The 15,366-nt window shown below is 41.2% G+C and overlaps 1 protein-coding gene across 1 annotated transcript; it reads right to left on the minus strand.

Moving 5' to 3' along the window:
• Positions 1–7,321: 7,321 nt before the first annotated feature.
• On the minus strand, positions 7,322–15,104 carry adssl (adenylosuccinate synthase, like). Its single transcript, XM_083987396.1, has 13 exons — positions 14,839–15,104; positions 14,090–14,192; positions 12,855–12,923; positions 12,657–12,707; positions 12,502–12,568; positions 12,197–12,304; positions 11,303–11,384; positions 10,890–11,016; positions 10,645–10,799; positions 9,649–9,773; positions 9,436–9,533; positions 8,401–8,550; positions 7,322–8,287 (listed from the first exon to the last, which is right to left on the minus strand). Exons 1-13 carry the CDS (start codon positions 15,070–15,072, stop codon positions 8,235–8,237), a joined length of 1,422 nt encoding a protein of 473 aa, XP_083843522.1. The 5' UTR covers positions 15,073–15,104; the 3' UTR covers positions 7,322–8,234.
• Between the last annotated feature and the right edge of the window lie 262 nt (positions 15,105–15,366).

The following is a 15,366-nucleotide window of genomic DNA, read 5'->3' on the forward strand; positions in this document are numbered from 1 at the left end:
ATGCATAATATAACAACAGAGCCCACCTGTCACTGCGCTTTAGAGGCCCACGGCTTCGTCTCTTCCAGCCCCTCTGAGAGCCACGCCTGAGGATGGACTCCCTGGAGCCGTAACCACTGGGGAGTCCGTCCCCCTCAAACTCTGAAGGAGGCGACACTGGTAGGAAGGATGACAGACAGATATATTCACATTCACGATTCAGCAGAACATCGTTGACTTTCTCATGAATAGGAAAACTCGTCAGTGGTGAGAATAATCCTCAGTGATGGCGGGTGACTTGTCGGCAACAACGAAAGCCACTTGTGTTTGTGAGGTGGAGCAGCTCAGGTTTGTTGTTCCACCCACACATGGGTAAAAGATGGATGAAGAAAAGGAAAAGAGGGTTTCCAATTCCAGGTGAAGCTTTCATTTACTGTTGGTTAAGCTGACTGGAAGAAGAAGGAGAAGAAGTGAAGTTACCTCCAGTTGACGGGAGCAACAGGGATCTCTTGAGGCAGATGAGTGATGAGTGTTGTCAAGCTGTGAAAACTTGGCTGGGTGTGATCGTCAGCTCCAACCAAGAAGGTATTCTCATTTAAAAGTGAAACTGGAGCCAAGGCTCTGCACTCTGATGCATCCTTACCTTGTTAAAGCAATGGAGCTGAGAGACTGATAGACGTGTCTGACTCTCCCTTTGTCCCGGAAATATCAGAAATTATTTAAAGAGATGAGGTTTTTCTTTCTTTTTTTATCATTTGGACCAGGAGGCCTGCCTCTTACGATTCATTCTGCATCACTGGGCAGCAAAAAAACAAGCGTCCATCTTGTAAAGTTCGGTGACTGCAGTTCTTTAGTCAGCAGATTTGCTGGTCTTGATCCAAAATTAAAGCCATAAACTCTGAAAACAGTGACAGAAAAAATATACACTGGCTAGTGTTTTTGTGGATGCTAGGAAGAAACAAAGGGATTGTCCACTTGTTAAAATGAACACACACACACAAGTTCATAGTATGTGCATTCATACAATACAATATAGTAGTATCAGTGGCTTAACATATTTTGGTGCAGTATATTTTATGAAACAGCCTTTTCTTTTTAAACAAATATATTATTCTAGTACATTTATCCAAACTCCAATGTGCACATCCAATATTTATCAACATCTCAAACAAGATGCAATACAATAAAGCAGCTGATATACAGTGTAATTACTGTACACCACAACACAGAATGGCAGACAGATTATGCACCACTACACAAAAGGAAATTATAATATGGCTCGACAACAGAGCTGCTGCTGCTGCTGCTGGGCCATGCCCATTGTGATCCCTCTTCTTTATTACCATTTATAGTCCCTCAGGATCTATGAGATGTATGATACTGAAGCATCTGATCGTCCTGTTGTCTGGGTGTGTGTGTGTGTGTGTGTGCACTTACCTCAGAGTGACGGATCATAAGAACCCAGAAAACCAGTCGCCTCGTGCTGAATCTTCCATGAGTACAGGCTGCCGTATACAGAAGGAGTGTGTGTGTATGTGTGTGAGTGAGTGCGGCTGTTGCTGAGCACACAAGAGAGGAAAAGATACTCACTCAAACTGACTTTATATAGAGAGTGGGAGAGTGAATTAAAGCGCGCGACAGAGAGATAGAGGGAGGGAGGTGATGATGAAAGGTGGACTCCTGTGAGAGTTTGTTTGACCAAGAGGTAAAGATTTAAAAAAACATATATTTTAATCTTTTTACAGAAATACTCTGAAGACCTGCAATGCTTTTTTTTTGGACATAATGCAACTATTATTGGCGTAAGTCTATAATTATAATATTTCATATCCTGTCATTCTTTCCTGTTAAGTTGAGGTACATCCTATACATCACACAGGACTGGTGATAGGACTCGGATCTTCTATCGATATCACTACGGGATCCAGTTTTAAGATTCACAGCGGTCTGACTGGTGCCAGCTCAGCCACCCCTACTCTCGACATCCCATCTTGTTCACAAGCTGCCTGACAGGACTGCTGCTCTCTCTCTCTCCCTCTTGCTCCCTCTCTTTTCTCCTCACAGGGGTGGGGAGAGTGAGGTGAACTCCCAGTTGTTCCTCTCACACATCATCACTTCCAGCTATGTCGCCACATTTCTGCTTCACATTTCATAGTCCTGCCTTCGAAGTTTAGCTGTGCACTTCAGATAGACGACATTACTCCACATCAGTGACACGATTACTCCACTCCGCCACTTCCTTCTCAATATTGTGTGACCAATTAACCAGAAAGTATGAATCAGACTCACTGTAGACACCTCCATAGATAGAACAATGACTCATTGAGCGGTCTAAAGAGTAGGAATAGCTTTGTGTTGAGTTGGGACATGAAAATATTTTAATTTCAAGTGTTCACATCACAACAACGCTGGGTCGTGATGGAGCAGGTGAAGACAGGGAGTGTAGCGGTACATCTAAGTGTCCTAAGTGAACTCTGTCAACACAGTGGGTTTGAAAGCCTCGGTGTTTCAACAAGGCTTCATCTACTCAAGGCTAATGGCCCCAACAGCCTCCGCATCCCAACCCAACTGGGAGACTGAAGGAGGAAGAGGAGGTGGTCTTTGGGACAGAGCAGACTCAGTGAGCTCCATTAGCTCAGAGCTGTGGTGGTGGTGGCGGCGGTGGTGGACGGTGAGGCTGGACGTTACTGAGTGATGACTGGGGGGAGTGGGGGCGCAGCTGCTCCACTGTGTCACCGTGACTCTACATTGAGTCTTTTGAAGCTGTCGACTGAACATGTGGTGGCAGGTGGTCTCTTGGATTTATGGAAACACTAGGTCAGACTGAGTTATGAGTCCATGAGTCGAGTATGTAACGGCGGAAGTAAAGCTGAATTCACATATAAAAAAATTAAGTTATTTATGTTATTTCATCTATTAGCTTTTATTTTTAAATCTATTTTTATGCCACAGTTGTGGATAGAGGCTTTTGGTTTTGAACCGTCTGTCCATCTCAGAGAGCTTCATTCACATCTCTGAGACGAACTGATTGGATTTTGGTGGAGGTTGCGGTGACCTTTAACTTTGGCCCCCTGACCTCATCCCATTCTTGTGAGCGTGATATATATATCAGGAACGCCTGGAGCGAATTTCATTACATCCGGCGTGAACGTCCGCCTAGACTCAAGGATGAACTGTTTCGTAGTCAAAGGTAAAGAGTCAAGGTGACTGTGACCTCACAAAATATTATTGCTGCCCATAACTCAGGATTTCAAACACTAACAATAACTCAATTTAGCACAGCCTGTCTTAACTGGTAAAACTGATTAAGTAATGACATTTTATATCGTAAAGGTCAAATGGTCAACTCCAAAAAACAGTATAACTGTGTATTTCACATTTGTTGAGGTATTGAACTGGTGACACTGATTTTTGGGTGTTGAGCTTGAAGCTGTGGTGACGGATCTGTGTTGTGTAAACTCTTCTCTAAATAAGGATAGCAGCATGATTCCCACTGGAACATTATTCACTGAGATTACATACATTATCTGTGCCAAAAGGGATGTCACTGGATACGTAAAATGAGTCCCTGTCGTTTAAAAATTCTAAGTAGGCCTAATTTAACTTAATTAAAATATGGTTAAATATTAATCATGCTGATGGTTATTTGAAAATATATTAGGGATGCATGATAACTATCGGTCGAAAAGACAGTCCATTAGGACAGTAGGGATCGTCCATCCCTAATGAAGATCTCTGATTTTGACACTACTAACCACTGCACCACCACACCATCCTAACTAAAGAAATATATGAAATCTTCTTTTGTTTTGGAGGTGTGCAAGTTTGCTGTGAACTTCAACTATATACACTTTATACCCTGTGACAGATCAACTGTATGATGAAAACACTGAAGACCATTCAATCGACTTATCTTTGTATTTAGTACATAGGTGGCCACCTCAAGAATGATTCAAGGACTGCATGGTACAGATGTATTCCTTTTTTTCCCCATGAACCAAAATCACAGTTACATAATTGTGAAAAATTACCTGTGATGATTTACATACATTATGTTATACAATAAAATGCACAAATTTACATCTTTGACCAGAGCATCACATTTGATTGGTGAAACTTTTTACACAACCTGAAGTACATGATCAGGTTTGTGATGTTTCATCCTTGAGGAAATGAAGCAGTGCATTTGTTTACATGCATGCGATATGTAGGCTATGGCAAATCTGAGAAAAGGACATTTTTCATGTGACTGACCTTTAAACAGTTTTGCTCTGTGATGTATGAGATACATTTTTGTGCACTTGTTGCCAGCTAACAACATTAAGTGTAATGAACAAATGATTTCCTACTGTTCTCACTGATTGAGTGTATTATGTTACTGTAGCTGGGTAATGAGTTTAAATAACAAATGACAGACTGACACAGACATGTCCGAGTATTATAGCAAAGAAAGAGACTGTTCATTGTGTCATAATGCATTTAGTTGCACTGGTAATGAGATTGTGCTCGACACATCTTTCTCCGTCTTTCCTGCAAACACTTGATCCATATGCACTCACCAAACCATAAACTGTTAAATACATTTAGCTCCTTCAATTTAATCTATGTGAGAGCTTCACTCTCCGTTCTTTACAGAAGCTGAACACGGTCCAGCTGCAGCGAAACAGGTGTCTTATTACCCCCCCCCGGCTACATGAATCATGACACGGTGCAGCGTGGATGAAGGCTCACGGAAATGACTAAGAAATTATTATTTATCAGGATCAGGAGGAGAAATGAATGCAGAGCTCGATGTGAAACATAAAACTCTGTGGAATATAGATGAAGGAAATACTGCAGCAAAAGCAAAACTTCAGGCAACTTTTGCACTGCCTACACAAAACCTTTCCCTCCTCCTGCATAAATGATGATCGGAAAACTTTTATTCTCATCTCTTTTTCTTAACCTCATAAATATTTTAATGGAAAATATATCTAAAAAAAACACAACTGTTATTGTATTAGCTTCATGAAAAATCAAATAATGATATCAAAAGATGATAGAAGCAACCTCTACGGACAACAGGCCGGTATCCATCTGTTCAGATTAACAGTCACTCATGCAAAGAAGTTAGAAATCCTTACTTCTTGTGGATCAAAGGTTGTAACTTCTCGTTCCTTTTAATTTTTACGAGTGGTCTCGTCGTCAAAATGAAGAGGGATCAATGGAGGTCCAACCAATGGAGTAGAGTCAGATGTTGGAGGAAGATCTGTTCAGGGAATCTTGGAACAAACTGAACTGAAATAAAAACACTCATATTGACTAACCTGGTAATAAATGTGCTCACAATTACAGCTAAAGCTAAGGTGGTACTAAATAAAAGAGAGAAAGGGAGGGAGGGGACAGGCAGAAACGTAAGGAGGAGGAGGAGGAGGTGGTGGTGGTGGGGGGTCTGAGCTGCTATTATGAGCACTTTATTTTCAATTAAGGCGTCTTACATCTGCTGTTAAGTTCACTTTCTTTCTGCCATTTTTGATGATGCAGGGATTTGTGGGAGTGGAAATTGACTGGTTAGCAAACGTCTGCAACTTTTGCTGAATTAAGGGAAGATGCACTTTCGACGAACAGTGTTGGAAAACACCAGAAAAGGGGAGCCAAAGAAAACCATCTGTTTTTTGTTTTTTTTACAGAAGCACAAAGACATCAGGCCTTGTTATGATTAAAATGAGATGAGGATGAATCAGCTGTAGGCTCCTATTTGAAGTAAAGCACGGATGGGGACGGGGTACAATTTGAGACAAGATTTATTAAATGCTTTAATTCAGTCAGTCATTAAAGCAGAAGTAAGCAATCCGGTCGTTTTGGCTAAATTCCCGTCAGCAGATGGAGTTAGCAGTCCTCGCCTTCGTCCCTACGTCACCACATTCACGCACATCCCTTGGCTGCACACACAGAGAGGACTGCCCCTTTATGCCGTTCTCTCTCCTCATTGGATAAAGGTTGTAGGATACAAGGAAAGTTTTCTCCTCGGCTTACAGCAGAAGAGCAGAGTGACTGAGAGACCCCTGTTTCAGACCAAACACTCTATATAAGTGATTGCTGTCGGAAGATATAACTATTTAAGACTTATATTAACACAAACATCCCGCTTACTTCTGCTTTAAAGCCCCAGTATGTAACTTATTTGGCTTTTTATTAGCAAAAATCAAATATTGCTTTCATAAATACGTATTTCACTGAGGTCGAATCACACCCGCATACAAATGAAAGCTTTCTCGTACCTTTAGAATGAGTTGTTGCAAGTCGTTAGAAATACATAAGTGGGTAGGGTAGTAGGGTAATTCCTATATACTGTATATTATACCTTTAAGTCTATTTAAAGCTCTGACAAGTCATGCTACATCCCTCTAAAGGATCATGAATGTATTGAAATGTACAGCGTCCACAGCCTCATTAGACTGTGCATCACTGGCATCTTCCCAACAGTCCTTTTACCACTGGTTCACACCCCCAAAACCTAACCAATGCATTCAACAACATGTATCATTTTTATTACCAATGCCTAAAAAAAAACATTTTACGACCACACGTAATTTCCCGGCACGGCTGGACCCATCATCAACCTGAGCGCAGGCCTCATCAGCTTTAGAAAGACAGTGGTGGAATATCTGAGAAGCTCCAGTACAGTTACACCTCCAATCGATGTGCCAAGGAATCCATTTATTACGCTTTAATTTAACACTCTAATCTGATCCACCCAGGTCCTGGAAAGCTTTTAAACCATGAGAGGAAGTTAACATAACTAAGGAGGATGTGAAGCGAGAGAGAGAGAGAGAGAGAGCAAGAGTGAAACATTTTTTACAGAACTGACTGAGGTGTAACTGCTGCATACCTTTTTAGCAATGTCAATAAGTATTTACGTAATTTATTTATTACTTTGAACCTGCCTTGGCTCTGAACAGAACAACATCGACCTATTAGCACCTTATAAAGTTGACGTGGTGAATGTGTTAGCAAACTGTTACACATTTACACCTCCAACAAACAGTAAGAAACATTAGCAACGTTTAGAATCGTACCCGAGTCCAATATTCACTTTTTGGTGTGAAACTTTAAGTGAACTTGCTGAACTTGCTGAAGAAAAGTAAAGTTGTAGGTCGTATAACCACCTTATTTTTCTCATTAGTGAACTTATTCTATTTATGTGCCCTAATAAGTAAAGTAGAGTTGTAATGAAGAAAGTAACTGCAGCGGTGCCTCATGAGGGTATTTTTCTCAAACAAACCGTGTTTATTCTGTGCTATTTTCCTACAACCTGAGAATAATTAAATGGATAAAAAATGACTTAACCCACTAGAAGATGAAATGTTACAATTGTTTTATTATTGATTACAGCGAGATGAATAAGAGTCTTGTACATTATTGACAAAATGAAATGTCATAGAAAACATATCGAAATGTGGTCGTGTGAGCGTCGTTTTCTTTCTTCTTTTTTTTTTTCCATCTACACAAACACCAGTGTCTCTGTGTGGATGTTCGATTTCTACTTTAACATCATCATGAGGAATTGACCTATGTAAATTCAGTTTTTCCTTAGTGTTGTTGATTTAATCGCAGAGGATGATTTAAAAAGCACAATGTTCGCTGCCACAATCATTATGAAAATACTGTAACAAACAAAACAACTGAAATGCGTTCATGTAATTTTTTGTGGTTTAAAATTGTTCAATAGAAAAGTTCACAGTCGGACTGATCGCACGATGGCTTTCGTTCTCTTTGCCACCTCTTTACAAAATCTAAAAATAATCTCTTGCTTTAACATGAAGGCTTCTACTTGTGTTGGTCAATGGTTTTTCAAATGCTTGTAAAAAAAAAAAAAAAAAAAAAAACCCTACTATGGTAAACATGTCAATTATGATTAATTAGCTTCAAATGCTAAAAAAATAAACCATGTGCTTCAGTGTGGAATGGGATAAAGGTTGATGTTGATCCATTTACACCAGGTTTTAAAATTTAACATCCTAATAAATATAGAAAACACTGTGGAATGCATAAATTATACCTATGAGGAATTATCGTAAATGCGATGCAGAAGCAGCAACTAAATGTTTCACAAATAGCCTTGCTGGTGAAGTATTTCCTTTAGGGGTAAAGTCTGCATTTTAAACTCCTCTGGTAATTCAATCCAAACCTGAAGTTATCATCTGAGCTGTTGTGGAGGAGGAGGAGGAGGAGGAGGAGGAGGAGGAGGACTAGAGAAGTCGACTGCAGAGGGATCAGAACAGTTTGATCATGCTCTCTCTGGACTTGCCGACTCCAACCCACTTCACTGAAATGAGACAGAAAGAAAAAAAAAGAAAAAAACGTGACTGACAGATTTGGCAAAGCGGACAAGTGTTTGGCTGGAGTTTCTCCTCTGATATAAAGTGTCTGTTCGCAAACCTGGCACTTGCAGGAAGTCCTCAATGAACCGAATGTATTTCTGTGCCTGGACCGGCAGATCCTCGAAGCTCCGAGCCGCCTCAGTGCTGCAGCACCAGCCGGGCAGCGTCTCGTACTCCACCGACACCCGCGTCAAAACATCCATGTTTGCTACAGGAGAGAAGCAGATCAATGAGACTGAATGAAAAATGAAATGTTTTTGTTTTGGTTCCCCATTACTGATTCATCAAATCTGATTCCCCTGTGGTGCTGCTGTTTGAACATTAACTCTGGACCAGGACGAGAGCCACTTCATCAAACGTCCAAGTGCACTGACCACAAAGATGAAACAAATGTGTAGAGGAAATCGGTGTCGACATGCTGCCTTGATGCAGCTGCAGTGTCGTATGAAGCAGGGAGAGAAAAGCTGTTTTATCATCTCCCGGATCATTAGCTTAACGATTGTACAATAGATTTTTCAAAAACCCAAGATGTTGCATTTCCCACCAGTAAAAGGCTGACCCGTGTATGATAAGTCATTAGGGACCATTAAAGCTCTGCTCATCACGTGGAACCAAGGCCTAAGTCATAAACAACCTGTGCACAGATGTTGAACCTGTGTTTAAAGATTATAATGTTTCTGGCGTTCAAATGTCTGTAGATAGATCATCTTAATTACATTTGTTTCATTTCCTTTCACAAAGTTGTGAAAATGTCAAGGCAAAAATGAGTGAAAATAACATTCACTGGTTCCAGCTTCTTCAGCATGTGAGGATTTGCTTCTTTAATAATGTTTGAGGTACATAAATCACTGTAAATCACTGTGTGTCCTCAGCTCATGGATGATGGTCAATCAGAAAAGACAGTTTGAAACATGTTACACTCGGCTCCAGGAGCTTTACACAAAATAATTAATAACAATCAATAATTGCAACCCTATTTAAATTAGTGTTGTTATATTTATGATTTACTTAAGTGTGGATGATGGACTATTAGTTAGAGTGAATATATTTCTGTAGAGCGGATCTATGAAATATTGAAGTGGGAGTAACCTACCAGGGAAACTAGGCAGAGGTTGTCCATCGACTTTATAGGCCACGCCCACTTTAATCTCAGATAGCGTGTCCAAAATGTCCAACTTCGTCAGGGCAATTCTACAAAAGAAAAGACGTCACACTGTTTAGTTCTGGTGAGCACTGGTCAGTCGGTGCATGTGCAGCGTTACGTCAGCAGGTGACACTAATGTGAAATGCTGTGACGGTTCCTTACGCGGAGAAGCCGTTGACCATGTGGGCGTATCTGACCAGAATCAGATCCAGCCAACCACAGCGTCTCCTCCGGCCCGTCGTCACACCGACCTCTCTCCCTCTGGACTGTAACAGCTCTCCGACCTCCTAAAGCACCAGAGGACAAACACACACGGTCAGGCTGAGGTCAGCGCAAATGGAGGAAAAGCAAAACAACTGGTTTGAAAGATATAATTAAAAATTCACACAGATAAATCTGCAGTTTTACAGGTTAACGTGTTGATTCTGCTGTTATGTATCCAATCTTTAGTGGGAGTGTCAACAGAGCGTATGTGCTCTTTTACAGTTTCACACACTCCCATGATGGAGTTTCATGGTACAACTGTTTTTGTATTTGCCATACTAACACACATTTTACATCCACCTTTGATGCAAATGACTGAGAGGATGTTTTACATATCAACTCTTTCCTAGTTTTTCTTCAGAAATATCTAATTTAGTTTCATTTCAAAAGCCTGGGAAAAAAAGACAGGAAAATTTGTTTAATTCATTTCTGATAATTTCCTTTTAACCTTGGTATTGTTTTCCTTTCCTTTTTTTTGGATAATGGTTTTGAACCCCTGTTTGTTTTCTTATTTCTTTGATGTTTTGATGATGTGCTCTGGTTTGTTTTCTTGGTGTCTTATAAGCCCATGTGGGCTGGATATACAGAAGTATGCATGACACAATAATACAATTCAATTCATTCATCCATACATTCATCCAACATCTCCATCCGTGTAAGACCTATAATAATATAATAATATAATGTCACACATAAATGTAGTTTTCTCTTTCCTTCAGTTCAAAGACATACTTGGCCGTTATGATCACACAACACACATTTATTTTACAAAATGCCGCTGCTGAGCCAGTATGATGGATTTGATGATGATGCTTTAACCACAACATTAAGCTTGTTGACATTTCTCTCTACTTAGTCTTGGTACCACATTTAAAAACCTGGCTTCCTACTCACATTATCCTGCTCTGTTGGGAAAGCGCCGACGCCCACGCGGGTGGTGTAGGCTTTGACGACGCCGTATACGCGGCCAACGTGTGATGGGGGCACGCCAAGGCCGGTGCACACTCCCCCCACGGTGCAGTTAGAAGACGTCACGAAGGGGTACGTCCCTGAACAAAGAAACATCTGTTAAACCCGAGGAGGCGAAAAACATCAATCCATCCCTCTTAATCAGTCCCACAAACCCCCGTGTTGCTCACCAAAGTCAATATCCAGCAGAGCGGCGTTGGCTCCCTCCACCAGGATCTTCTTACTGGGTCCAGTGAGCGCTTTGTGCATGAAGTACACACCGTCGGTCACCAGAGGACGCAGCCTCTCAGCGTAGACCTGAGGAAACATTCACAGCAGACACAACTCAGAGGGAAGGCTACACATGAACAATCTCTAGATGATGAGAAATGACAGTGACACAATGTCTCAAAGGAACAGCAGGATATCTGCATGTTTTCACTTGTCATGGCAGGAGAAGCACAGACGGAAATAACAACATCAACGGAGGCTGCATTCAGTTCAAATTTCTCAGTAAATGAGGTGTGCCGGCACAACAAGCTTCATGCAGCGACATGACATAATGTCTTGTGTGAAACTGGCCGAGTGGCACAGAATGCCTCACCTTCAGCTGCTCCAGCTCACTGTCAACGTTAACGTTCAGGTTTGGATACATGGTCAGGAAGTGGTCCGCCAACATACGAAACCTGCAAGGACACGGTTCGACAGTCGGTTTACACAGGCTCATTCAAGTCCATGTGCAGCAGCCCCCTTTGTATGCAAATGTAGGTTCACACATGATCAGTTTCAGATCAGGATCCACAAGGCAGAGAGGCTACAATGAAGCTTCTGTGAGAGCAGGGTGGCAGTGGTCGGCACGTGTACCGCAGCCACGTGCTGCCACCTGCTGGAGGAAGAAGATACAGAATCTACAGTGGGTAAAGTCAAGACGATAAAATCTACCTGCTGTGACGCACTGTGGAGATTCTCACTATGTAATCTATATGCTTTTTAATTGGCTTCTAAGCTAATTTTTTAAAAGGGTATAATCACATTCAGGGATGGAAACTCAACAGCATTTATAAAAAGTTGCTCCAAAATGAACAGACCAATTAAATGCCCTGCACACTGAAAAGAGTTTCACTGTTCTTCCATATTCCATGTTGTAAACTGTTTTCTTGTCTGTATACAAAATCTATTGCACGTCTGCCCATCCTTCCCTGTTAAACGTGTTTTTTGGGGAGTTTTTCCCCGGTCGATGTGAGGGTCTAAGGGCAGAGGATGTTGTCATGATGCTGTGTAAAGCCCTTTGAGACAAACTGTTTGTAAAAATAGGCTATACAAATAAAACTGCCTTGCCTTGTTCTTCCAGCTGTACAGTCAAAGTCTCTTATAAATAAAACTGAAATATCAAACTTCATGACTAAGTGCTGATGAGAGGGTTTCACATCTTACATCACGGCTGATGCAGCGTAAAAAAAAAAAAGATAAAGAAGATGTGAAAAATAAAAGCACTCACTTGTCCTCAAAAACCTTGAAATCTGAGACAAGGTCGCAGACACGCAGCCCGTTCCGAGCAGCTTTGGAGGAGTAGGCAGGACCGATACCCTTTTTAGTTGTTCCCAAGCTGGTGAACAAAACAAAAACAAGAAGTAACAGTTTATTCAAGTTGCTCCCTGAAGGCACATAAATGTTCATGAATTGAATCTGACAGAGGATGACTCACTCCCACTTGGGCATAGTGTTACATGCACATTATAATATCCATTTCACCCACATAAAGATGTATGCAGCACTATTAAAAACTAATAAGAGTAGATTTACTTTTTCCCTTCTTGTTGCTGCCGCTGCTGCTCCTGGATCCCATCCACAGCTTGATGGAAGTTGAACACTAGATGCAGATATAGAGACGAAGGTCAGTTTAAAGTGGCATTTGTTTACTCCAAAATATAAACAAGAAGAAAACGTTGTTTACTCACCAATGTGGGCACGATCAGAGATCTTCAATCTGTCCTCCCATCCTTGTAATCCTGGAAAAGATACAACGATCCCTCATCATCACATGTTCACACCACAACAAACATTTTTCTGCCATCTGGGCGGTATTACTACCCATAATACTCAATGTTTTCCCTTGCCTCACATATTAAGTAATACATTTGTTACCAAAACTTTACCTTTGCCTTTCTGCAGGTTCTTCTCAGCCTCCTCGAACAGACCAGGTAGGTGTATCACCACTCCATTGCCTGCGATGCAAGTTGAGACTTATGTTAAAAAGACAATTGCTTCATGCATCATCACAGATAATTTTTCTAATGAGTAATGAACTGGTTAAGTTTTTCCAGAGGTTTTAATTTTAACATTTGCTTGGTACCGCTCACTTAAACAATTGTTCCTTTAATGTTGTCATTTCCTGTTTTCATGAGAGTGGAAGAATGCAGCCAGCGGAAAAAAAAAAAAAAAAAGAGGAAATGCTAAATTAGTAACATGTTTGGGTTTCAAATAGTTATTATGATAACAGAGAAGTACCAACACTGAGTATGTTTACTGTTGTTAACATCATGTTTAGTTTAATCTCTGTGAAACTATGCACACTTGTGTGTTGATTGTCAGTTTCTCAGCCACACCTAGCTGATGAAACATAACACCTCCAGCTCTGCAGAAAATCCCTCCTTCATGAGGGCGACGGAGGTTGAGATGTTGAAATTGATTAAGAAACATGCCAAATTCAGTTTTAATGGTATTGTGGAGGAGGTGTTTTGCTGTTATCCCAGGTCTAGCCTCTGATAATGAAAGCGTGGACAAGATATTAGAAATAAAATGATGACACACCGGCTTCAGAACAAATAAATACAACTACAAGCTTCAGAGAGGTAGCATTTAGTTTACAGTTTTTTGTTTTCCCCGAGGTAAACCAGATGAACACACAGGTCAGAGGAGCAGCCACAGTAACAGGCTCATCTCCCTGACCTGCAGAACGGAAAGATAAAGGAAATCTTTAATTCCTGCTGCCATCAGGATGCACAGCATATTGTTAGGCCATGCACTTCTATCATTTTAGGTTTGTTATTGCTCTCTGTGTGTGGAAAAAGTCTTATCTATTTTGGCACATGTTTTTGTTGCTGCTGGGCGGAATTGAATTTCCCGCCAGAGGGGATGAATAAAGTATTTTTCTATTCTATTCTTTCTATTTATTGATCATGTCATATCTAACAGATAGAACAGGGTCACTTGTGCAACAGCATGACACATACCGACTGATAAGGCCATCTGCTCTTTTCATGTGTGCTGATAATGGTCATATACTACCGTGTTATTGTTTTATTATTAGTATCATCTTTATCTTCCCGCCAAATGTGAGTTAGAGAAAAAAGAAACTGAGAGAGATGGGGATGGTCTCATCTCATCATACCAATGAAGGAGAGCGCCTTCTTGTTCAGCACGCCACTGGGCAGCAGGTGGAAGTCGTACTCCACCTTGTCCACGACCACGGTGTGACCTGCATTGTTTCCTCCCTGCAAGAACAACACAGTGTAAAAAAAAATAAAAAAAAATAAAAAAACATTCAGCAATGCTACAGCAGAGCAGCCAGAGCAGGTTTACTATAGGTTTACTGATGATGATGAGACACTGAGCATGAAAGTCAACACAGAAGACAAAACAGAGCTACAAAGTCACAGTGTTATGTAACAGCTCAGTCTGTGCTGCTGAACATATGGACAAAGTGTTTCCAGGTGGCTCTGGATAAACTGGAAGAAAGAGAGAAACAAACGGCTGCTAACAACGCGGGGGCATTTTAATTTCAACAACGTCATACTAAAATTAAATAACAGCACGTATAGAAGTTATTCGATGATTATTATTAATATTAATACACATTTTTGCTAGCAGGAAGCAGAGATCAGCAGGTTAGCAGTGCTTCAGTTAGCATCAACTTAGCAACTTCCACATCCGGGAGGTCAGGCAAGGTTGTTGACGTCAGAGCAGGTCATGAATATTTAACGGCAGCTAAACGGCAACGACTTTCACCACCGCACTACACTTAGAACGGTCGGACATTTTAAAAATAACGGCAAAGGGAACGAGGGGAAAGAACGTTGTGTGTTGTTGCTATGGAGCGTGTACAATGAGACGTTAACTCGTCCGTATGTGGACACGTACCTGACACCTGCAAACAATATCCGCATCCATTGCGAGCAAGTCCACAACTTTTCCTTTGCCCTCGTCGCCCCACTGCGCTCCGAGCACAACGGTGACTTTGTTCTGGGGCTCCTTCGGGACACGGAGCGCCGAGTCCTGCTGGACGCTCTCCCGCGGCCGCTTAACGACCGGCTCCCCGTTCTGGCTGACGGTCTCTTGGCCGTTAACGTTCGCCATGGTGCCGTCGGATTCCATGCTGCTGTGTGTGTGTGTGTCCTCCTTCTACAAACCGGAATATCGTTTTACCGCGTTTCTCTGCGTCACAGGAAGTGGACGTCAGACGCTCTCCGTGGCTTCTCAGAGTAACAAAAGCCTACTTATTTTTTCTTTTCATCCTTACTTTCTTCTTTAAAAAAAATCTAAATTACAAGTTTGATGAGAAAAACATTATTTTTTGGCCTTTTCTCTCAAAATAATAAGTTCAACATTGTCAATCTACCCCATCATTTCCATTATTCTTGATAGAACTGATTTTTTTTCGAGTCTCTG

Source organism: Trachurus trachurus (assembly GCF_905171665.1).
Source record: "Trachurus trachurus genome assembly, chromosome: 14".
Taxonomy (NCBI): Eukaryota; Metazoa; Chordata; class Actinopteri; order Carangiformes; family Carangidae; genus Trachurus; species Trachurus trachurus.

Bases quoted from the DNA above. Each gene is read 5' to 3' on its own strand.
- adssl (XM_083987396.1), bottom strand. From the start codon at position 15,072: ATGGAATCCGACGGCACCATGGCGAACGTTAACGGCCAAGAGACCGTC. The intron at 12,708-12,854 runs GTAAAGTTTTGG...TATCTTTTCCAG, and splicing joins GAACCTGCAGAAAGGCAAAG to GATTACAAGGATGGGAGGAC. The intron at 12,305-12,501 runs GTAAATCTACTC...TTTGTTCACCAG, and splicing joins CAGCAACAAGAAGGGAAAAA to CTTGGGAACAACTAAAAAGG.